The following is a 23196-nucleotide window of genomic DNA, read 5'->3' as shown; positions in this document are numbered from 1 at the left end:
TGTTGCTAACATTAAGGGTAAAAGTTCATAATTTTAGACTTTAGGAGTATAACTGCTCCTCACTGTCAACGTTTGGGATATTTTTGCATATTATCCCTATTTAATACATTAGGGTTAAATTTGGTTTTTATCCCTTAATAATATTTGGGATAAGGTGCAAACATATCCACAATGTTTACATCCATGAGCAGTTTTACCCTTAAAGTCTAAAATTGTGTAATTTTACTCTGAAAGTTGGCAGCCAAGAGTAATTTTACCCCTAACGTTGACAAGTTGGGTCAATTTCACACATCATTATAAAACACAAATATTTTGTTCTGTATTCTGCACTAATTGCATATTCGTTGTTCCTAAAAAAAGATTTCATTTTTTTTTGTGATTTAATAATATTATTGGAGATTAAATTTTTTAAAATTGGACGAAATATTTGATTTTTTTTGTCCAACTCGTACAAAATACAGTATATTTTTAAAATTTTTATTTTATTTTTTCACGTCTAATCATATGTTTGTGATTTGTTACTAATTAGTGATAAAAGAACGCACATATGAAGTGTAGATGAGAAGATTCATGACCGATAAGACAATTTGATGAATTATTTCTCAAATTGATCCAAGTTATCAACATTAGAAGTAAAATTGCTCTTAGCTGCCAACGTTAAGGATAAAATTGTACAATTTTAGACATTAGAAGTAAAATTGATCCTAACTACTACAAACATTAGAGGCACCTTATCCCATAATATTTTATCTGAAAAAAAAGAAACAAATAATTTTTTATACAAGAATCAACAAACCTTATATCAAATACATAATTCAACTAAGATTTATTTTCCACCTAGCTAAGTGGTAAATATATTCATCTTGTATGGAAAGTTCATATATAAATTGACTCTATTAAAAATAATTCTTTGTTCTTTATTGTAAAACTTCTGAATACTTACTAATAGAATACCAAAAGAAAAATATTTTATTGTTTAACAAATTAAATTCAATTGATATAAAGAGGAGAGGACCTATTAAATTGAATAATTTTCTTTCGTGAATTTATGAGTCTGTTTGGTTTACTTACTATTTGTTGTTGCTGTTTAATATTTGTTGATACGGTTTGCTATTTGGGTAAATTACACCTATGGCCACTGAATTTTATCCATTTTCACATTATGGCCACTGAACTTCATTTCTTCCCAGTATGGCCACTGAACTTTACACTTTTTAACACCGGTGGCCACTCAACGCCTCAAAACGACCTTTGACGGCTAAAAGTCCAAAGCGTTAATAATATTTTAAGGAACTTTAATTCTTGAAAATTTTTGTTTTGAGGTCATTTAGGTGTTGTTTGGTTAGCAGAGAGAAAGTGAATTTTTAGAGAGAGAAAGCTCAAAAAAATGTGATTTTCGAAAATAAAAAATGTGGTTTCATGATAAATATCATTCTGAACAACTTTAATTCTTGAATATTTTCATTTTGAGGTCGTTAACGATCGTCAACGGTCATTTTGAGAAGTTAGTAAAAATTGAGTGGTCATTGGTGTTAAAAAGTGTAAAGTTCAATGGCCATACTGGTAAGAAATGAAGTTCAGTGGCCATAATATGAAAATGGGTAAAGTTCAGTGGCCATGTGTGTAATTTACCCTTTGCTATTTGCTGATTGAAAATGTTGCTTTTTCAAAAAGTAGAGATTCTCTACTTTATTAAAAGCTACTTTTCAGCTACAAAATATGTCTAATCAAACACCTAAAATCCTCTTTTTTTAAGTGAAAAGATAAATAGGAGGTGAAAAATGAGCAACAAAATAGACCATGTATTTATCTTCATATTTGTTTTTTTTTCTCAAATTGTGTAAATTACATCCATGGCACTGAACTTTACTAATTTTCACTTTATAGCCACCGAACTTCAAAATATAACATAAAATCCATTGAACTTTGCATTTTATTACATCTGTGGCTGCTAAACTTTAACTAATTCTCAAAATAACAATTAAAGATCTCAAAATGAAAATATTCAATAATTAAAGTTGCTCGGAACAACATTTACCATGAAACCACATTTTTTATTTTCTAAAATCATCATTTTTAGAACTTTCTCTCTCTAAAAATCCACTTTCTTTCATAACCAAACAACACCTAAATGACTCAAAATGAAAATTGTTTAAAATATCAATAATTCTTGAAATCTTTTATTTTGAGGCTAGCAACGGTCATTTTGATTGATTGAAGTTTAGTGGCCACGAGTGTAAGAAAATGTAGAATTCAATGATTTTTATATTACATTTTAAAAATTCAAGGAACATATCGTGAAAATAGGCAAAGTTTAATGGCCATGTGTGTAATTTACTCCCTCAAATTAGATGACCAAATTTTAAACGTGCATCCTGACATGAAAATGCTCATTCATATGATTTATCATGGGTTGCTCTTGACTTATTCAATTCTTTTCAAACACAAAATTATTCATTTTTTTATATTAAAAATTTTTTGCGCAATGCGCTTACATTAAAGAAGAAAGAAAAATCCCCACTAGACCCGGATATGATTCGAACCCATGACCTCCTAAGGCATATGTAAGCTCTCAACCACTAGGCTAAGAGCTTCACCACCACAACACAAAATTATTCATTTATTTTTCACATAGTAATAATAATAATTTTGCTCCCAAACAATATATATATATATATATATATATATATATATATATATATATTATTTTTGTTTCTTTTAAACATTTTTTAGCCTCTGCTAAATATAAAAATTGAATCCTTAATATTTTAAAATATATATAAATATATAATCATAAAATGAAACCGTCAGATTTTTTTATAGTGTATATAAAAATGGAAGTTAATATAAATATTAGGTATATATTATGTTTATTTTGTTTTTGACAAAGTAACCATGAAAAAATGAAAAGGAAACCGGTAATAAAATGTAACATTTGAAACAATAAAATTTTTGAGTATTTACCAAAAACAAAATTATTGGACCATCCTAATTTGAAGGCAGGGGCGGAGCAGCCTAGGGCTTAGAAGGCTCCGGCCCCGGGCTTCCAGCTCCACGTTGAATAATATTGTTTCGATCGTTGGTAACCCCTATTCATATTGATATATTTATAATATTATTATAATATTTTAAAATATTTGAATTGATTAACATGTATTTTTTAATATAAAAGATTTTTGGTTCTAATCCCATAAAAAATTCTTTAAAGGTAAATTACACCCATGGCCGCTGAACTTTACCCATTTAACATTGTGGCCACTGAACTTCAATTCTTAATGGTATGACCGCTAAACTTTACACCTTTTAACACTGGTGGCCACTCAACACCTCAAAACGACCATTGGTGGTCTCAAAATAAAAAAAATTGAAAAGTTAATGATATTCTAAGGAACTTTAATTCTTGAAAATTTTCGTTTTGAGGTCATTTAGCTGTTGTTTGCTTAGGAGAGAGAAAATTAATTTTTATAGAGAGAAAGCTCCAAAAAATGTGATTTTAGAAAATAAAAAAAATATGGTTTTATAGTAAATTTCATTCTGAGCAACTTTAATTCTTGAATATTTTCATTTTGAGGTTGTTAACAATCATTTTGATGAGTTAGTTAAAGTTGAGTGGTAATCGGTGTTAAAAAGTATAAAATTCAGTGGTCATAATGTTAAGAATTGAAGTTTAGTAGCCACAATATTAAAATGGGTAAAGTTCAGTGGTAATGTACCCATTTCTTTAATTTTGAAACTCAAAAAAACTTAATTTCTACTTAAAAAAAAAACTTAATTTCTAAATTAAATTTTACTTTATAAAAAATTCATAATTAAAATGAAAATATAAAAGTTGTAAAATATTTAAGAAATTAATATTAGATTTATAAAATGTTAAAGATATCTACTCAATTTTACTTTTTTAGCATTCAATGCACCAAAACGATCAAATTTTAAGGGGTTTGAGGCTAAAAAAGTAATTTGTCCATCCCTTACGGGATTTCAGAAAAAAAATTCCAACTCCATAAAGCTACTGACACTAACCGCAAAACTAAAACTAGTCCCCCAAATATAAATTTTTAACTCCGCCGCTATTTGAGGGTTTGCAAATGACCACTTTACACATGCGCATCTTTTTTTTTGGTAGGAAAAGGAAAGGAAAACAAACGAAACAAAAAACCTAACCCGGGATCAGTCTAGGAAGACTGACCCCAACCCTATCCTCGAGAAGAATAGACAAAAGAAAAGGAGGAGGAACAGAAAGGGTAGAAACACCTAACATCCCCCCATGCCCAGCAGCAGCCAAGCGATCCACCACGCGATTTTGCTCCCTATAAATATGGGAGAAACTAAGAGTCTCGAAAGCAAGACGAAGCCTCAAAATAGCTTTGATAAGATTCTGGCTAATAAGACAAAAAGCCTGGCTATCAGAAATCCTGTTGATTGCCTCCAGATTGTTAGACTCCACCGAAAGCCTCTTCACCCCCATGCGAATGGCAAGTTTAATACCTGACAGAATACCCCAGAGCTCCGCAGAAAAGGACGAGCCCATCCCCAAGTTATGGGTAAACCCAGCCAGCCAAGCACCACCAGCATCCCGAAGAACACCTCCGGCAGCAATTCTGCCATTGCTAAGGCAAGAGCCATCCGTATTCAGCTTAACAACCCCTTCTCTAGGCTTACTCCAACCCACTAAATGGACAACTTTATCCGGGGAAGGTCTAACTAGGGGCTCCCCTTCATAGCTTTTTAAAATAACCGAGAGCTTTTTGGAGAAGAAAGCAAGTAAGTTAGGGATAAGGGTAGTCTTCTCGGCAAATAACTCTTCATTCCTCCATTTCCAAATTTGGTGACAGATAATAGCGAAGAAAATGTCACCGTGCTCTATGTTGGCCAATAACTTCCCATTGACACCATCAGAGAACCAGTCAACTTCAGAATAAGCCATGAAAGAAGGAAGGGTGTGGTAAGGGAGAATCCCTTCCCAAATCTTTTTACTATTAGCGCAATCCCTCAAAGCATGGCACAAGGATTCCACATGACCTCTGCACCTACTACAGGCTCCTGACTCAGCCAAGTGCCTTCTGTGCCTATCTGCATTAGTGAGCAACCTGTCCTTGACTCCCAGCCACAGGAAACTCCTAATACGATAAGGGACTTTAAGGGCCCAAATGGTCTTCCAAATCTCCAATGGAGGATCAGCCCTATTAGGGGAGAAAGCTTCATAGGCTGATTTACAAGAGTAGATACCATTATTAGTCAAGGCCCAGCAGTGTCTGTCTTTATCCTCATCTTGATTGCTAATTTTAACTCCTCTAATCTTAAGGAGGATCTCCAGGCTAAGGAATGAATCGAACTTAGACCAGATCCAGTCTCCTTCCGAGTCCACCACATCAGCAACCTTCCAGGGGCGGATATCATTAGGCGGAGGGGAGCTACACACTTCAATCAGCGGCTTATCACCAATCCAGGTGTCATCCCAGAAACTAATAGATTTCCCATTACCCACCTCCAGGCCAATCCCCGTACAGAACTCAGCAAAAACAGCGCTAAGCCCCTTCCATAGGAATGAGCAATTGACAACCCTCTCCTTCGGGCCGCCGAAGATTTTGTCTTTCCGATACTTGCCGCACAGAAGACGAACCCAAAGAGAGGAGGGGCATTGCCACATTCTCCAAAGAAGCTTCATTAAAAGGACTTTATTGTTGTCCTTAGCTTGCCTTATACCAAGACCCCCCCTGCTTTTAGGCTGACAGGCTTCCTTCCAAGGGACCAGGTGAACCTTTCTTCCCTCACCAGACTCTCCCCAAAGAAAACGCCGATTAATCTTATCAAGATCGTTAAGAATCGGCTCAGGGAGCTTACAGGCTTGCATGATGTGATTCGGAGCCGCACAGTTGACAGATTGGATTAAGGTGAGGCGACCATCAAGGGAAAGAGAATTAGCTTTCCAGCTAGCACACGAACCGTTAGTTTTATCCAGAATGTCTTTAAAGGAGGCCTTGGAGACCCTGTCACTATGAAGAGGGACCCCAAGATACTTCCCCAACGTATGAGTCAGGGGAATGCCAGAGAGCTCACTAAGTCTTCTGCACAAACCGTTGTCCATGTTCTTAGAACAAAGCATACAAGACTTCTGGATGTTAATCTTCTGGCCAGAAGCATCACAAAAGCAGTTAAGGATATCCATCACCACCTTGATTTGCTCCACATTCCCCTCCACGAAAAGCATCACATCGTCCGCAAAGAACAAATGGGTAATAGGGGGCAATGTCTGCTGATGGACACAGGGTGGAGGGACCCATTGCTCACCGCCTCTTGTATCAGGTGAGACAGTCTTTCCATGGCAATAACAAAAAGGAAAGGGCTCATAGGATCCCCTTGACGAATACCCCTAGAGGGAGAGAACTCATCAGACATGTCCCCATTAATCATGACCTGGAACACAGGAGAGGAGATGCAACTCTCAATCAAACTCCTCCAGTTATCTGGGATACCGGCTTTGGCTAGACTATCCAGAAGAAAGCTCCAGTTAAGTCTATCATAGGCTTTCTCCAAGTCCAGTTTAAGAGCCACAATCCCTTTCTTACCTTTTTTAATCTTCATGGAATGGACAACCTCCTGGGCAATAACAACGTTATCCATCATTTGTCTACTAGGAACAAAGCTCCCTTGATTCTGGCTAATAATATCCGGCAGGATCTTCCGGATTCTATTAGCCACAATCTTGGTAATAGCTTTGTATAAGACATTACAAAGGCTGATAGGTCTCATCTGAAGGAAAGAAGAGGGTTTATCAACCTTAGGAATCAGAACAAGGAGGGTCTTATTAACCAACCTGATATCGTTAGAACCACCAAAAACACCTAATACAAAGCTGTAAATGCCCTCTTTCACAGTATCCCAGTGTTTATGATAGAAGCTAGCGGGGATGCCATCAATCCCAGGAGCCTTAGTGGAACCGATGCTGGAAAAGACCAGATCAATTTCTTTAAGGTCCACAGGATGGAAAGCATCCATAATAGCATCCTCCCCAAGCCGAGGGAAAGAAGTATCAGAGTAGGCGCTCACCAAGTTCACCGCTTCCTCTCTGAACAGGTCCTTGTAGAAATCAAGGGCAAGGCGCCGAATGTCCTCCTCCTCAAAAATCCAAGCACCATTGGCGTCTTTGATCGCATCGATCCTATTCCTCTATCTTATAATGATCGTAGAGAGGTGGAAATACCTGGTGTTTCGGTCCCCGTCTTGAATCCACATCTTCCTAGATTTCTGGAACCAAAGAAGCTCTTCTTGTCTAAGCACTGCTTCCAATTCGTTCTGGAGAGATCTAAGCTGACCATTCAGACTGTGGTCGAAGCGGGCCTTTAAGCAACATTGAATGCCTTCCATCCTTCTCAAGAGCTTATTCTTCCTTTTGATAATGTGGCCAAAGATATTTTTGTTCCAGCCAGCCACATTCCTCCTGAACTCCTCAGCAGCGAGAAGGACATTGGAGTGAGGATGCCAATTGTTTTTAACAAAGTTCTTGAACTCGGGATGAGAATCCCAAGCCACAAGATACCTAAACGGTCTGTTACCTTTCAGCCGGTTTCCTTTCACCATCTTAATTAGGATAGGGCAATGGTCAGAGTGACGGAAAGGAAGATTAAGCACATTGATCTCAGGAAACCTACAGATAGCAGCAACATTAGCATACACTTTATCCAGTCGAACAAACACACTATTCCTTTTCCAAGTAAATTTGTGACCAGCAGCTCCCAGGTCCGACAGACCACAAAGATCCATATAATGCTTATGGTTAAGACACCGGTTAATATAATGATTACCCCCGCCTCTCTGATCACTCAAAGTGGCAATGTCATTAAAATCCTCGGCAACCAACCACGCCTCCACCATATTAGAACTAATAGAATGAAGAATCTCCCACATCCTTCTTCTGTTAGTCAAAACAGGATCGGCATAAACGAAGGTAATAAAGAAAGGATTATTACCAGGGAAACACACCTTACTATGGATGAATTGACTGTCCATAGTACAATATCAATCTTGACTTGACCTGGCTTCCAAAAGAGCCAAATCCCCCCAGCCCAGCCCGTAGCCTCCGATCTGACACAATTCCAACTCTTAAACTTTCTAACCACCTCATCTGCTTTGGATCCACTAACCTTGGTCTCCAGAAGAGCAAAACAAGAAGGATTAAATTGTTTAATAAGATCATTAACATGGATGCGGGTTGCCTTGCTCGCCGCACCTCTATAACATTCCAAACAAAGAAGTCCATCAGAAAGGAAAACTACAGACATAAGCCCATACCCTAGATCAGGTATTTATTCGGGGCTCCAGAGAGCCTGGAAGAGGTACCAGAGGGCCCCCTTTTATCCCAGGAGTCCTTCCCATTATGGTTCTTATTAGGTTTAGCTTTGGGTTTCTTCAAATTCAACTTATTAATCCCCATAGCTTTTCTAACTGGAACCTCAACAAGAGGATTCAAATTACTAACCTCAATACTCAACGCTTTCCCTGTAGAGAGGAGATGTTGGGAGCTACTTTCGGCGTCAGCTTTAAAGAGAGGATTAATAGAATTACCCAGAATGGAAGCAGGCTCGGCAGATTCCAGACCTGGCTTGCATAAGTCCATATGTTCCTTGGGAGGATCCGAGTCCTGTCCTTCCTCCATAGACAAGACACCGAACCTTGACCCCGAACCGAAAGCTGAATCCACCCCAGTATCACCCCCCTTCTTAACATCAGGGGGCTTAACCTTAATCTTAGGCGCGATCTGAAGAGATGTCATCTCTTTACTGATATCAGGAGACTGACTTTTAGTAGCAATAGCCCGTGGCTTCCTTCTAACCGACCTTTTGGCAAGCATCCATGGGCCAAAATTCCTTCCTTCACCCTGATTCTCCTCAGCTCTGCCTATGCTAGGTTCCACCACCTGCTCCACCACTTTCCTCTTACTAGGACATCCATCAAAGGTATGGCCAAACATGCCACATTCATAGCAGATATTGTGTATACCTTCATATTCAATATGAAAGACCTTATTCTGAACCCAGAATTTGGACAGGAGAGGCTTAGCGAGATCTATGCCAATACAAACCCTGGCAAATTTGCCCCTAACTGCCCCAATGGTAGACTTATCCACATGGTGGACTTTCCCAACAAGGCTGCCAATCTTATTCAAGAATCTCTCACTGTAGTATTCAAGAGGGAGGCCTGGGAATCTGACCCAAGTAAGGATCATGTTAACAGAGCAATCATGAGGATCGAAATTAAGGACCCAAGGTCTCAGCGCCAAAACATGATTGGAAATAATATAAGGTCCACCATTGACAACATCATTGAAATCCTCAGCGCTTGTAAATTTGATGACATAATAGTCATTCTCAAGGTCAGTGATGGTAACCTTTCCTTTCTTTGCCCATTGAGCCTGGATCCTCTGGGCAAAATAATTGAAGCTAATCCTCTTTCCCAAAACAGTAACAATTAAAGCCAATTTCCATTTAGACCTAAGGACACGCTTGTCCTCAGATGAAAGACGGATCCTAGGACAGAGCGGGTCCTCTGGCTCACCATCCTCAATATCAGAGTCGGAAAAAAACTCCTCAGACTCATCCTCAATAATGTCCTCTTCCAACATGGGTTCCTCCACGACCACTCCCAACACCTTATCCCTCCAGGAGGAATTACCCCAATCATTCTGAAAAGCCGGATAAATTGTTGGAACTGTAATTTGTTTCTGGCCCGGGACATCACCAGGGCCGGGGGCCAAAGCCTGATCCCTATCAAGCCCTGGGCACCTAATGCCCTTCTCCCCGGGAGCATGGCCCAAAGTAGAAATTCCCGTGGCATGCACGGACTGCCCGGTATACACAACATGCGCAGAATACGCCTCTTTCGAAACCAAAGTGGAATGAGTGTCCTGCGGGGCCTGAACCGTAAGCACGGTAGGCGCGGCCAGAGCCGCAGGAGCGGCCTTCTCAGCAATGGCTGCCCACGCGACCTGCAACAAGGAGGGACCAGGCCCAGGCAGAGGAGCCTGCGCGGACAGCGGAACGACAGCGGCAGAAGAAGGGCTCCGCCGCCCCGGCGAGGACACGCCCAAACGCCCCTCACCCTCCAAAGCCAACCCAGACCTAGACACATTCCTAATCCCCTCGCCGGAAGACATACCAACCGGATCCGTCCCATCTCCCCCATGGAGGTCCGGCCGCCCTCGCTCCCTGGATCGATCTCGCCTCCGATCCCCACTCACCCGCCTCCTCCTTGGCGAACCGCAAAAGCCGTCCTCGTCATCCCCATCGGGCTCGAGATCCGGCTCCAGCGCTATCCCTTCAACACGATCCGGCCTCCCGACCTACTGCTATCGTCGCCCATCCCAGCCGCCGCAAGAGTCGAAGATCTCCTAACCCTAATCGCCTTAGTCATCGCCAATCCCAATATATCCTATTTTATTTATTACTATCAAAAAAGTATTTTTATTTATTTAGGATTGCGTTAATTGGTTTTTATTGAAATAATCCTCTACACATGCGCATCTACAGACCCGATTATTTTTTTTTGCATAAAAATATATATTAATTAGTGTATTAATCAATTATATAACAAACCGAGTTAATTGTTAGAGGGAATTAATAAATTTGAAAGAAATTTAACAAACTCATTCATGAATCATAAAAACAAGCTTTAAAGTAGTTGACAACCTAATGCAATTTACGATTGATATAACAATCTCAATTAAATTTTTCAATATTTCCTTTTTATTAGGTAATACAATTTAAGACATTAAAAATCAAATATTAATCCTCCAATAAATGTGAATAATTTAGTTTATATATATATATATATATATAGAGGAACGTCCATTCTTAATATGATAAACATAGAAAGTTCGTTTGATACGACTTATCATTTTTTTTATTGCGTTCATATTTTATAGGTTAAATAATTTATTAGTATTTATGTTATTACATAAAACATTGTCTATTCCTAGAATTATTCAAATACGATCGATTCTAACATCAAATAACTCTTATTCAGTCAAATGGATACGGCGGCAAGCGAATGGAATGACACATGTGTTAGCACAGTCTTCTCGTTTATCCACTTGCCCTTCTTTTTTTAGTTTATTACCGAGTTCTATTTCTGATTCATTGTTACAATTTTACCATGATTTGGCTCATTAATTCATTGCTCTTTTGATTTTTTTTTTTTTAAAACATTGTTTACTCCTGGTACGCATTAAGAGATTTTTAACTTTTCAATTTAAATTACTAATTTTGTTTTTACATATTAGGGATAAATTACATTTTTGGAACTTAAACTTTTAACATGTTTACATTTGGTATCTGAAATTTACCTTTTTCCTTAAAAACTATTATTTTGAATATTAAAATACAGTTTACCATATATGGAGAAGAATTGTAAGTTGGTTGGGGAAAAAAAAAGCTTCTCAAAAATCGGTTCTGGCTGGAGTTAGAAGAATTACTTTTAGTGCATCTGTTTACCATATATGGTTAGCTAGGAATAAATGTTATATGCGGGGAGTTTGTTTTGATTACAACAAAGTGGTAGGAAGCATTTGTTTTCTATGTTAGATTAAGGGGTCTTGCTTTGAATAATAGGGATAAGTATTCTTGGATTGGTAGGTTTACTACTGGTTTTACCTGTGTTTTGTACTGTGTAATTCTGGTTTTTGTTCTATAAAATTTCTTTTATTAATAAAAAAAAAAGTACATTTTATACCTAAAGAATTAAATATGTTCTCGACATCTCTTTCTTTCTCCCCTCTCTCTTATCTAATTTTAATAAAAAAAATATAATTCAATATTAAAATATTTGAATTATATTTTTTATTAAAATTAGATAGGAGAGAAAGGAGACGGGAAAGAAAGACATGCCGAGAATAATTGTTTATTTACAACATAATGATTATAATACAATAAATCGTTTTGACCTCTCTATTTACTATATATAATGTATAAATTTATTGTTGTTAATTGATTAATCAGTGTTATATAATTAACTTATAATAGTTATTATTAGGATGTAAAAAGATTAATTATAAATATGTTTTAAATCAATATATAAATATTATACAAATAAAAATATCATACGAAAATTAGTAAAAATAATCTAAATTGTTGAACAATATATTAAATTAATCATTAAGAAATAAATAAATTTTATGTACAAGCGGATTTACAAGGGGTCATAGTGGCTCCGTTGACCCGACTTAGCGAAACATATTTTTTTTAAAATTTATGGAAATTTTTATTCCTGGATGTATATTTTCCGTTTATAATCACTGTTTATTCAAAATTTAGAACAAATTTAGTATTAATAATCAAACTCGCAATGAAAATAGTTTTCAATTTTCTTTTTAATTTTTAATATATTTTCATCCATTAATCCTTAAATATTTTGTTCGGAATGTAATTGTCTAATTGTTATGATAATAGAATATTGTTTTGAGATATATACAGTAGTAACTAAAAATTTTAAAATAAATAAAAGCTCTGCAAAAATTAAAATTTATAATAGGTTTATCAGTTTTGGCTCTATTATATATATATATATTTAGTAAAACCTCTATTAACGAATACTCTATATAGTAATAACCTGTATTTTGTTATAAAAAAAATTCGGTCTCAACTTGGGCCAGTTATAAATAGGAATAACCTCTCAAACGTTATTTGTTATACACTTTTCAAGTCCCAACTTTAGAAACTATGCCTCTATATAGTAATAATTATATATTTATATGTATAATATATATATATATATATATATAAGAATTCAAACTAAATTATAAAATATTAAAAAAAAACTATTGAAATTATCTATGAGTTAGAAACACAAACTACAACTTGAAGTTATAAATATTTAGTGTTCTCATTGATGTTTACATTTTTCCCATAAAACTCTTCCAATTATCTATATATTGAAAACCTAAATTCTAAATTGAAATTCGAAATATTTAATTTGTTTCATTAATGTTTATTGTTATACGTTATATATAAACCATTCATGTCTATAATAATCTTAACCAATTTCAAGTGGTATTATTTCATATTCCTCAACCATACCTCCAAAAGAAGAAAAAAAACGAGTGTTGAGAAATTTTATTATACGAAACTCTATTTAGTAATAACCTCCCAATTGTTATACAAATAGCTCGGTCCCAAGTGTATTCATATATAGAGGTTTTACTGTATATATATATATGGGTTAGGGTATGCTTACTTTATAGAAGGCGTCATATATATATATATATGATCAAGTGAGAACCCTCCCTTAGGTGAGAACACTTCTTAGGTGAGAACCACTCAAAACTACGTAGTTTTGAGTGTAAAAATTAATTAAAAAATGATGATGTTGCTGCTATATATATATATATATATATATAGGGGAGGGATCAAGTGAGAACCCTCCCTTATGTGAGAACCACTCAAAACTACGTAGTTTTGAGTGTAAAAATTAATTAAAAAATGATGATGTTGTTGCTGGGGTGGTCCCAAGTGTATTCCTATATAGAGGTTTTACTGTATATATATATATGGGTTAGGGTATGCTTACTTTATAGAAGGCGTCATATATATATATATATGAGAGGGCTCTTGTGAGAACCCTTTTTTAGGTGAGGACACTTCCTTAGGTGAGAACTACTCAAAACTACGTCGTTTTAAGTAGAAAAATTAAAAAAAACGGAATGCTACTAGTGGGGTTTAAACCCTGGTCACTTCACACATACTCCATACTACTTACCACTGAGCTAATTGTTTCCCTTATTTATTATGGAGAGCGCTGATTAATATACCATTATCCATGTAGCTTCTATTGTTTAATATTTGACACATGCACTTATTAATATCGATTAAATGTGCATAATAATAAATTATGAATAGAAAAAAAATGTGCATAATAATGAATTATTAATAGAACAAAAAATCCAAAAACATGCTCCAATTTTTTATTTATTTAATTCCTCTATATTTTTTGTAATTTATGTTTTTAAATGTTAAGGACGATGTTCTAAATATTGTTACATACGTTCTAACCTTTATAATTTGTGTTCTAAAAATTAAGTATAATGTTTTAAAAAAATCAGTAAATATATGAACCATTTTTACATTTGTTCTATAATATAATTTATAACTCATATTCTAAATAACATAACGTATGTTCTAAAGTTTATAGTTTGTGTTCTAAAAATTAAGTATAATGTTCTAAAACAATCAGTAGATATCTGGATCATTTTTGCATTTGTTCTATAATATAATTTATAACTAATGTTCGAAAAAACATGACGCATGTTCTAAAAAATATAACGTATGTTCTAAAAAATATGTCGTATGTTCTAAACTTCATAGTTCGTGTTTTAAAAGTTAAAATATATGTTCTAACGTATGTTTAAAAAAATATATTTTCTTATATAAATAAAATATTAACATGAAATTTTATTAAAATATATAATATATTTTTACTTAAAAAATATTATATGGACCATTTTTGTATTTGTTCTATAATATAATTTATAACTCATATTCTAAATAACATAGCGTATGTTCTAAAGTTTATAGTTTGTGTTCTAAAAATTAAGTATAATGTTCTAAAAAAATTAGTAGATATCTGGATCATTTTTGCATTTGTTCTATAATATAATTTATAACTCATGTTCGAAAAAACATAACGCATGTTCTAAAAAACATAACGTATGTTCTAAAAAATATGTTGTATGTTCTAAACTTCATAGTTCGTGTTTTAAAAGTTAAAATATATGTTCTAACGTATGTTTAAAAAAATATATTTTCTTATATAAATAAAATATTAATATTAAATTTTATTAAAATATATAATATATTTTTATTTAAAAAATATAGTATTGGATTTTTTTTAGCATCAGATGCACTTAATAATATATAAATAAGAATTGTATAACGAACAAACTAAAGCAAACGTATTTTTATTTAAAAATTATAGTATTAGATTTTTTTTAGCATCAAAAGCACTTAATAATATATAAATAAAAGAATTGTATAATGAACAAACTAAAGCAAGTGTATTTTTATTTAAAAAATATAGTATTGGATTTTTTTTAGTATCAGAGCCACTTAATAATATAAATAAAGGAATTATACAATGAACATATTAAATAAGTGGCCCAGTGGTAGATGGTGTGTGTGTCTCTCTTTCTATGCCCTAGTCCCAGGTTCGAATCCCTCCACTCTCATTTTCTTATTTAATCTTTAATTAAAAGCACCAAAACTACGTCTTTCTATGCCCTAGTCCCAGGTTCGAATCCCTCCACTCTCATTTTCTTATTTAATCTTTAATTAAAAGCACCAAAACTACGTCGTTTCATCTAGTTCTCACCTATCAAAGTGTCATCATCTAAGGGAGGGTTCTCCCTTGATCCCTCCCCCTCCTATATATATATATATTACCATGTATAATTTATCATTTTCAAGTTTACGACAGATTGAGTGTGGATTTGAAAATAAAATAATGGATTTTTCGAAACATTTTCTCTAAAAATATTTCTCATCTTTCTCTTAAAAAAAATTTAACTGCTCTTATTTGATTCCTCCATTTATTTGTCTACTCCCACTTTTTTAGTACTTTTTTTTCGAAGATTTTATTTTGTTAGATATCTATAAATTCCATCGGATTTCTTTTCCATCTGATTTGCATATGTTATCTATAATTTTATTTATACATTTTTTAATTTAGCGCAGTGGCGAATCCAGGATTTGAAGGAGCGGGGGCCAAAATTCTACGTAAAAAATTTTAGACAAAAAATGCAAAATTATTCAATTTTTGGTGACGAAAAATGCAAAATCGTTCAATTGTCATGCATTATTTTCATGATTTTTTTTATAAAAAACGTAAATTATAATGTTTCCGACTCGTAATCATCCATTTCCGGGATTCTCGGATTGTTACGAATCAAATATCCCTAACGTTTTGGGTCAGATGCAATTTTACCTCTAATGTTTGTAGCCAATAGCAATTTTTTATCCCTAACGTTGATAAATTGGATCAATTTCAGACACTATTATAAAATACAGTCATTTTTTTCTTTATTTTGCACCAATTGCATATCAATTTTGTAATTTTGCACCAATTTTACCTCTAACGTTGATAAATTGGATCAATTTCAGACACTATTATTCATGACCGAGAAGACAGTTTGATGAATTATTTCTCAAATTGACCCAATTTATCAACGTTAGGGGTAAAATTGCTCTTGGATTCCAACATTAGGGATAAAATTGTACCATTTTAGACGTTAGGGATAAAATTGCTCCTGACCCAAAACATTAGGGGTATTTTTGCACTTTAACCCTTATTTTTGGATTTAAATTTTTTTTTTTTTTAATGGGATGAAGGGGGGCAAATGCCCCATTTGACCCCCCCTATATCCGCCCCTGATTTAGCATGAACAGTATCTTGTATATAGATCATCTACATGATTGCAATAGAAATAACTCAGGTTCGATCTTCTCAAATCACTTAAATAATAAAGATTGGGTTGCAATTTTTTTTTTAAGATTTAGAATACTGGTTGAGATATATACATTAGTAACTAAAAAACTAAAAATAAATAAAAGCTCCGTAAAGATTAAAATTAACAATATTGAATTGATCAGTTTTGGCTCTATTATATATATGTAATATAAAGAGATTTGTTTTCATGAATAATGTTATTTGAGTCTTTCCATCTATTTGTCTACTCCCACTTTTTCAGTGTTTTTTTTTATAATTTTATTTTGATTAGAAATCCATATATCTAATCGGATTTCTTTCAGTCTAGTTTGCATATTTGTTATCTATAATTCTTTTATTTATACATTTTTTAATTCAGCGTGTTGTAACGTTTCATTTTATACTTAGATTACTAGAATTACGTGATTACAGTAAAATAACGCAGATCTGATCTTTTAAAATGATTTAAATGATAAAAATTAGAGTGTAAATGTTTTTAGCATATCTAGATTTATAAAAGAATGTGATTTATAGGTTTTCCTTTTATGGATTTTATTGACATTTGTAGTCTTGTTTAATTCTTCATGGATTTTGTACCGATTTTAACCTGAACTTATGTGGAGTTTTATTCCGGAAGTTGAAGGAATGAAACCGGAGGTTGAAAGCCAAGGTGGATGAGCACCAACAGGACCTTCAGTTTGAAGTAGGGGACGAAGTAATGGTTTACCTAAGCAAGGAAAGACTCGTTAGCGCTCCAAGCAGCAAATTTCGGCCATGAATGTACAACCCCTATAGAGTGACTAAGAGGATCAATGCCAATGCTTATCATATGGCCTTACCAAATTGGCTAGGCAAGATGTCACTAGCTTTCAACATATATGATCTTAGTCCGAGGAAGCCAAATGAACCCCTTGAAACTACTCAAGCCAAGTTGGGATCCAACTCTTTAAAAGAAAGAGGAAATGATGGGGATATCCTATCTAGATCTGCCATATAGCCCAGACATGGCAGATCCTACCAGTAGTGCAAGAAGAATCAATGGACGAGCCAGAGTGTCTATTAGGCGAATGAACCCTTGGCGAAAGGTTATGCAGGCGAATCCTTAGTAGGCGTACCTACCGGGGTTACTTAGTTTTGGCCTTGCTTCCTTACGAATGAGATAAGCCTAACATCAGCAGGCATCGTCCTACTTACTGTTTGTGCCACTCAGTCCTATTTACTATTTTTCCATTTATATATCTTACCCTTTTGTTCCTTCTTTGATTATAACCTTAGTAAGGGCATTTACGTCGATAATCTTTATGTAGGGAAAGTATTTAAGCCCTACTAGTTTGTAAAGATGAACAACTTTAATCAATCAAATAATATTTCTCTTTGAGAGTAAGGTTTATACCTATATCTTAGGATTAACTCCTTCTATTTTAGACTTAATGTTGGAGAAAGCGTCATAATAGAGGATAACACCTTTACAAACTATAAGGTGCATCTCGAAGCAAAATAACTCCCATCACTTAAGTGTTTTACTTTCCCAGAAATTATAATCATTCCCTTAAAAATAGAGGCAAATGCATGTTATGGAGGGCTTCGTTTGCCCTGAAACAACCTTATAGGTTTTAAGGATATTGAGAACAGCTTGACAGCCCACCAACTCAGCCTGAAAGAACAAGATTTGTCATCTGTAAACAAAAGATGAGTAACACTAGGGGCTCTAATGCGAACCTGACAACCATGAATAAGCCTATCCATATCAGAACGCCATATCATACGAGAAAAAACTTCAGAACAAATAATAAAGAAGTACGAGGAAAGAAGATCCCATTGTCTCAAACCTCGACCTGGCGAAATATGGCATACAAGCATGCCAGTACTATAAGACATATAGTGAAACATAGCATTAACCACTGAATCCACACGTGGTGAAAACCCATTCTTGTCAAAACAGTTTTTAGAAATCTCCAATCAACCTTGTTGTAAACTTTACTAATATCAAGCTTTAAAGCTATCTCTCCCTCAACGATTCTATTCTTCCTATTCATGTAAAGCAGAGACTCAAAAGCGATCTAAACATCATCAACAAGCGGCTTGAAATAAAATTAGTCTTATTATTTATTGTTCACTTACCGATACCAGTTTAATTTACCTTAAAAAAATCTTTAAACAAAACTTAAAAAAATACAAACTATATGACACATCATTTCATTTTTTATATTCATAGAAAATAACTAACCTAAAAAAATTTTAAAAAAAATATTTTTCATTTAGAAGAATATTAAAGAATGAATTTTATTTCAATTAAAAGATTAAAAATAATTCAAAACTAATTATATTTTAATTAAAATTTAAAATAACTTTTCGTTCTTAAAATTTAAGATTTATTAATTAATTTTTTATTAAAAAATAACGATAATCAATATCAAATCCTTAATTTCTTTACTTGTGTCTCAAACTCACGTCTTTTATAAATATTAGTTGAATATTATTTATGTACCTTTCTTTTTAATAGATTTTCTTTGCATATGTATTTTTTTTTATCTTTTACTATTTAAATACTAGAAAATAATATATATATATATATATATATATATATATATATATATAAACATTTTTTCACGCACCTTACTAATATCAAGCTTTAAAGCTACCTCCCTCTCAGTAATTCTATTCTTCCTATTAATGTAATATAGAGACTTAAAAGCGGCCTGAATATTATCAACAAGAAAACGACTCGGAATAAAATTAATTTTATTCTTTATTGCTCACTCATTAGTACTAGCTAAATTAACCTTAAAAAATCTTTAAAAAAAACTTATAAAATTTCATTTTTTTATTCATAGAAAATAATTAACCTAAAACATATTAAAGAATGAATTTTACTTCAACTAAAAGGTTAAAAATAATTCAAAACTAATTATATTTTAATTAAAATTAAAAATAACTTTTCATTCTTAAAATTTAAGATTTGTTAATTAACTTTTATTAAAAAATAATAATTTCTAACAAAATCTTCAATTTTTCTATCTGTATCTCAAATTCACGATCTTTAATCAATATTAGACTAAAAATTATGTATGTACTTTTTTTAATAGATTTTCTTCCCATATATATTTTTTATCTTTTATTATTTAAATACTAGAAAATAATATATATTTATATTTATATACATTAAAAAATAAGAAAAATATTGTTTACAAAAGTATTTTTGTATATAGTTCAAACAAAAAACAAAAGTATTTTTGTAAATATATATATATATACATTTATTTTTGGTCCATTAATCATTTTAAAATAAACTTTTTGATGAACAGTCAGATACCCTTTTTTAAATCTCTTATTTTCTCTAATCACCGTCAAAAGAGGGAGGACCACTTTATAAATCCCAAGTAAACTGATCTCATCCGTCCATGTAATCAACGGTCATAAATCCATACCTTTAGCTCCATTTTTAACCCTTCTTCCCTTTCTCTGCAAAACCATAAAGTTGCAGAATCTGAAAATCGAAGAGAGAGAGAGAGAGAGAGAGAATGGAAGAATGTGCGAGAAATTGTAAGAGAAGAGAGGAAATTGCAGCCATCAGCTTCCCGAAGAAGATGAAAATTCAAATCGATTATACTTTTGATGAATTAAATTTACCTTCTAATGAGCTGCTACAGGATCACCGTTTATCTGCATTATCTCCGGATAGGAATATTTCACCTGTAACGTCCTCGAATTCCGGTGGATTTCCTGCCGGAGATATATGCTCCGGCGGCGACTCCATAGCTTGTTGCAGCTGCAGCATTGAATCCAGCTTGCTACACAAGGATAGCTTGAGAGTTGTAGATCTGGAGGTGAATTTTGGAAGCTCAAACCTCATAATATATGTATATGAATGAGTTTTTGTATTTTGTTTTTTCCTCTTTCAAATTGTTTTTCCTTTGTCACTGTGGAAATTGTGGAAAATGTGAGATTACATATGAGATTTTTTCTCCATTTCTCGTATCCATTATTTTCCTGCGTTTTCTCAGTAAACAAACATACACTAAGGTTCCAGTCTCGATTCCTTGATAATTCAAAATTTTAAGGAATTTGAATTTGAATTTGAATTACAAACAGAATTTTTAAACTCAGAGGCGCGCACACACACGCTCTCTCCCTCTTTAAATGCAAATCTCAGAATTATTTAACTTAGCCGTTTCTAATCTCTTCTGGATTTTGTGTAAGCATAATTGCGAATTTACTTAAAGCGTTTGTGTATTGAACGTTTCATCTATTGCAGGCCAAAAGTTTTGAAACGGAAAGTTCAACGTGCATTGACAACAAATTCAGGTTTATTTCATATTCCTTTCATTATTAATTTTCATTTCCTAGCTCTAAACGGTTTTAAATCATTTTCTCATATATATATTTGCTCTTCATATCATTTGCAGCAGAGAAACCACGCCTTCAAGCGAATCTTACGACACAGACGAGATGGACTCAAAGGCGGGGGGAAGGAAGAGCTGCCGCGAGAAGTTAATGGCGAAGAAGAAGATCCCGAATCAAGAGGAGATCGATCAGTTTTTCGAGGAGGCAGAGAAGGAACTGAAAAAGGAACAAAAACGATTTGCAGACAAGTGAGTTGATCGGATATTGTTGTGGCGTAGGATATGAGAAATCACCATGTGGCGTATTTTAGATGGAAGGAGAATCGAACCTTAACTAACTAACAAACTTTTTTCCCTTTTGATGTAGGTACAACTATGATATAGCGAACGATGTGCCTCTCGAAGGTCGGTACCAGTGGGTTCGTTTGAAGCCATAGTAGCAAAAGGAAAAAGAAAAGGAGTTGCTAATGTTACACGAGGTAGCATCAAATCTATTAGTATATGCATGTGACATTGCCTAATTTAGGGAGGGTGTTTGTTAGTGTACAGCTTTTTATTTCTCTACATATCTACACTACATAACAAGCCAAGTTTTTATCTTATCTATATTATTCTCTGCAGTAGTAGTTGTTTGTTAGTACTAGTTACTATATGATTTAAGAAGTTTCTTTGAGAATAAAAATTCCTAATTTTTAGCCCCCAATTCACTGGCCAGGTAGTGAAATGTTTGTCAGTTTATTAATTTGTCTATCTTTGAGTGGTTTTAATTGTGCAAAGAAGAATAATTTCATACTGTGTTTGCAGGCATTGATGTGTTTTGTTTTTGTATTTGAAAAGTGACTTTTGTTTTAGCTTCCCTTTTGGCTGTTTTTGGGTGGTGTGTTTGTTTTAGGTGACTTTTTCAGTCTGTTACAAGTTTGCTTTTTTTCTTTTTAATTTTTTTGATGGTTTCTTTTCTTTTCCACTCCTCTGCCCTGCTTCCGAATATTCTCAAATATCAGGTTATGATTGTTTTAGACAAATGCCATTCCCGTTTTCCATTGTATACATAGTGGGGACCATTTTGAGAGCATCGGAATATTTAATTTAATTGATAACAAACAGAAAGCAAATGGGTTTAATTTCTTTTAATGAAGTTTGATTGTTTTCAAGTTTTTCACCCATTTTTTAGCTGATAGCCCCCACAAAAATTAGCTGATCCACATAAATATACAAATTTTATATTGTCTCATCCTTTCCTTTTATGTAGGGTGTGCATTATTTTGGCTAAAACTGATTTAATTCGATCTTTCCTTTTATGTAAGGTGTACATTATTTGGTTAAAACAGATTTACTAACCAAGATTTACTAACTAAAACTGATTTAATTCAAATCAATCTTTCCTTTTAGGTAGGGTGTGCATTATTTGGTTAAAACCGATTTACTAACCAAAACTGATTTAATTCGATCCGTTTGTTTAGTTGAAGTTTGAAATCAATTATGATTTTAGCTACATTTTGGTTAGGTTTGGTAAGAAATCTTTTTCTAAAAATCCGGATTGAATCATTTATAGCCCATATTTGATGATAGAAGTTTGATATTTTTATTGTTGTTGAGATATAATCCAAAATGGCTATATTTTGGAAGTATTTTTTTTTTTGTTATTAGGATAATTTAATTGAGAAATTATAAATTTGTTGCTCCATTTTTTCAGTTTAAGAAAAGAATTGTTTGGTTTTACATTCTATTCATCTTGTATTCATGTTCATTATTTTAGTTTTTCCGGTTCGGTTCGGTTTTAAAAAGATGGACACTCTTACCTACCTACCTATGTGGGATTTGTATTAGCTAGGCTGAATTATTATCAAGGGTACAAAAGAAGAATGTTTAGGTAAATTAGCAAGAATATACATGCACAGAATAAAAGAGTACTAGGTATTGTTTACACTGTATATTCTAGTAAAAAAGGAGTGGTAAAAAACAGACTTCTGTGGCTCTGATGTATTTGTCTATACAAAAAGCTGACACTATATGCCTGGAATGTACTGATGTGGGCTTCTATGGATATTTCCAGTAAACAGGTGCTTCCCTCCATGATACGATACTATTGATGTTTGTTTTGTGATTTTTTTTGAACTTTTATTTTTTTTATTAGTGAAGAATTTGTTACTTGGTTCCTTGTTACTGTAAAATCCTTGGTTACTTTACTTACAGATTTATTTTTCTAAAGAGAAATATCATAAAATTTAAAAGAAAAAAAAAACTATAAAGGTGATAAAAGCTAAAAAAAAAAGAATGGTTAAAATAAAAACTATAAATCACATGCTTTTCATATAAATATGTATTTACAAGAAAGTACATATAATTTAGTCTTTATAATTTACCGTTTTTTGGAAATTTGGATCCA

The 23196-nt window shown here is 33.4% G+C and overlaps 1 protein-coding gene across 1 annotated transcript; it reads left to right on the top strand.

Moving 5' to 3' along the window:
- The first annotated feature begins 19955 nt into the window (after positions 1-19955).
- On the top strand, positions 19956-21533 carry LOC136226977 (cyclin-dependent kinase inhibitor 7). The gene is made up of 4 exons (XM_066015689.1): positions 19956-20294; positions 20723-20772; positions 20874-21059; positions 21178-21533. The coding sequence occupies exons 1-4, from the start codon at positions 19989-19991 to the stop codon at positions 21245-21247; spliced, it is 612 nt and encodes a 203-aa protein (XP_065871761.1). The 5' UTR covers positions 19956-19988; the 3' UTR covers positions 21248-21533.
- The last annotated feature ends 1663 nt before the right edge of the window (positions 21534-23196 follow it).

This window comes from Euphorbia lathyris, chromosome 4 (genome assembly GCF_963576675.1).
Source record: "Euphorbia lathyris chromosome 4, ddEupLath1.1, whole genome shotgun sequence".
Classification (NCBI taxonomy): Eukaryota; Viridiplantae; Streptophyta; class Magnoliopsida; order Malpighiales; family Euphorbiaceae; genus Euphorbia; species Euphorbia lathyris.
This window is presented reverse-complemented; position numbering and strand designations above follow the sequence as displayed.

What these genes read in the sequence shown, in the direction of transcription:
- LOC136226977 (XM_066015689.1), top strand. Translation starts at nt 19,989, where the DNA reads ATGGAAGAATGTGCGAGAAATTGTAAGAGAAGAGAGGAAATTGCAGCC. An exon ending in TGAGAGTTGTAGATCTGGAG is followed by an intron (nt 20,295 to 20,722) that starts GTGAATTTTGGA and finishes CATCTATTGCAG; the next exon opens with GCCAAAAGTTTTGAAACGGA. An exon ending in CAAAAACGATTTGCAGACAA is followed by an intron (nt 21,060 to 21,177) that starts GTGAGTTGATCG and finishes CTTTTGATGTAG; the next exon opens with GTACAACTATGATATAGCGA.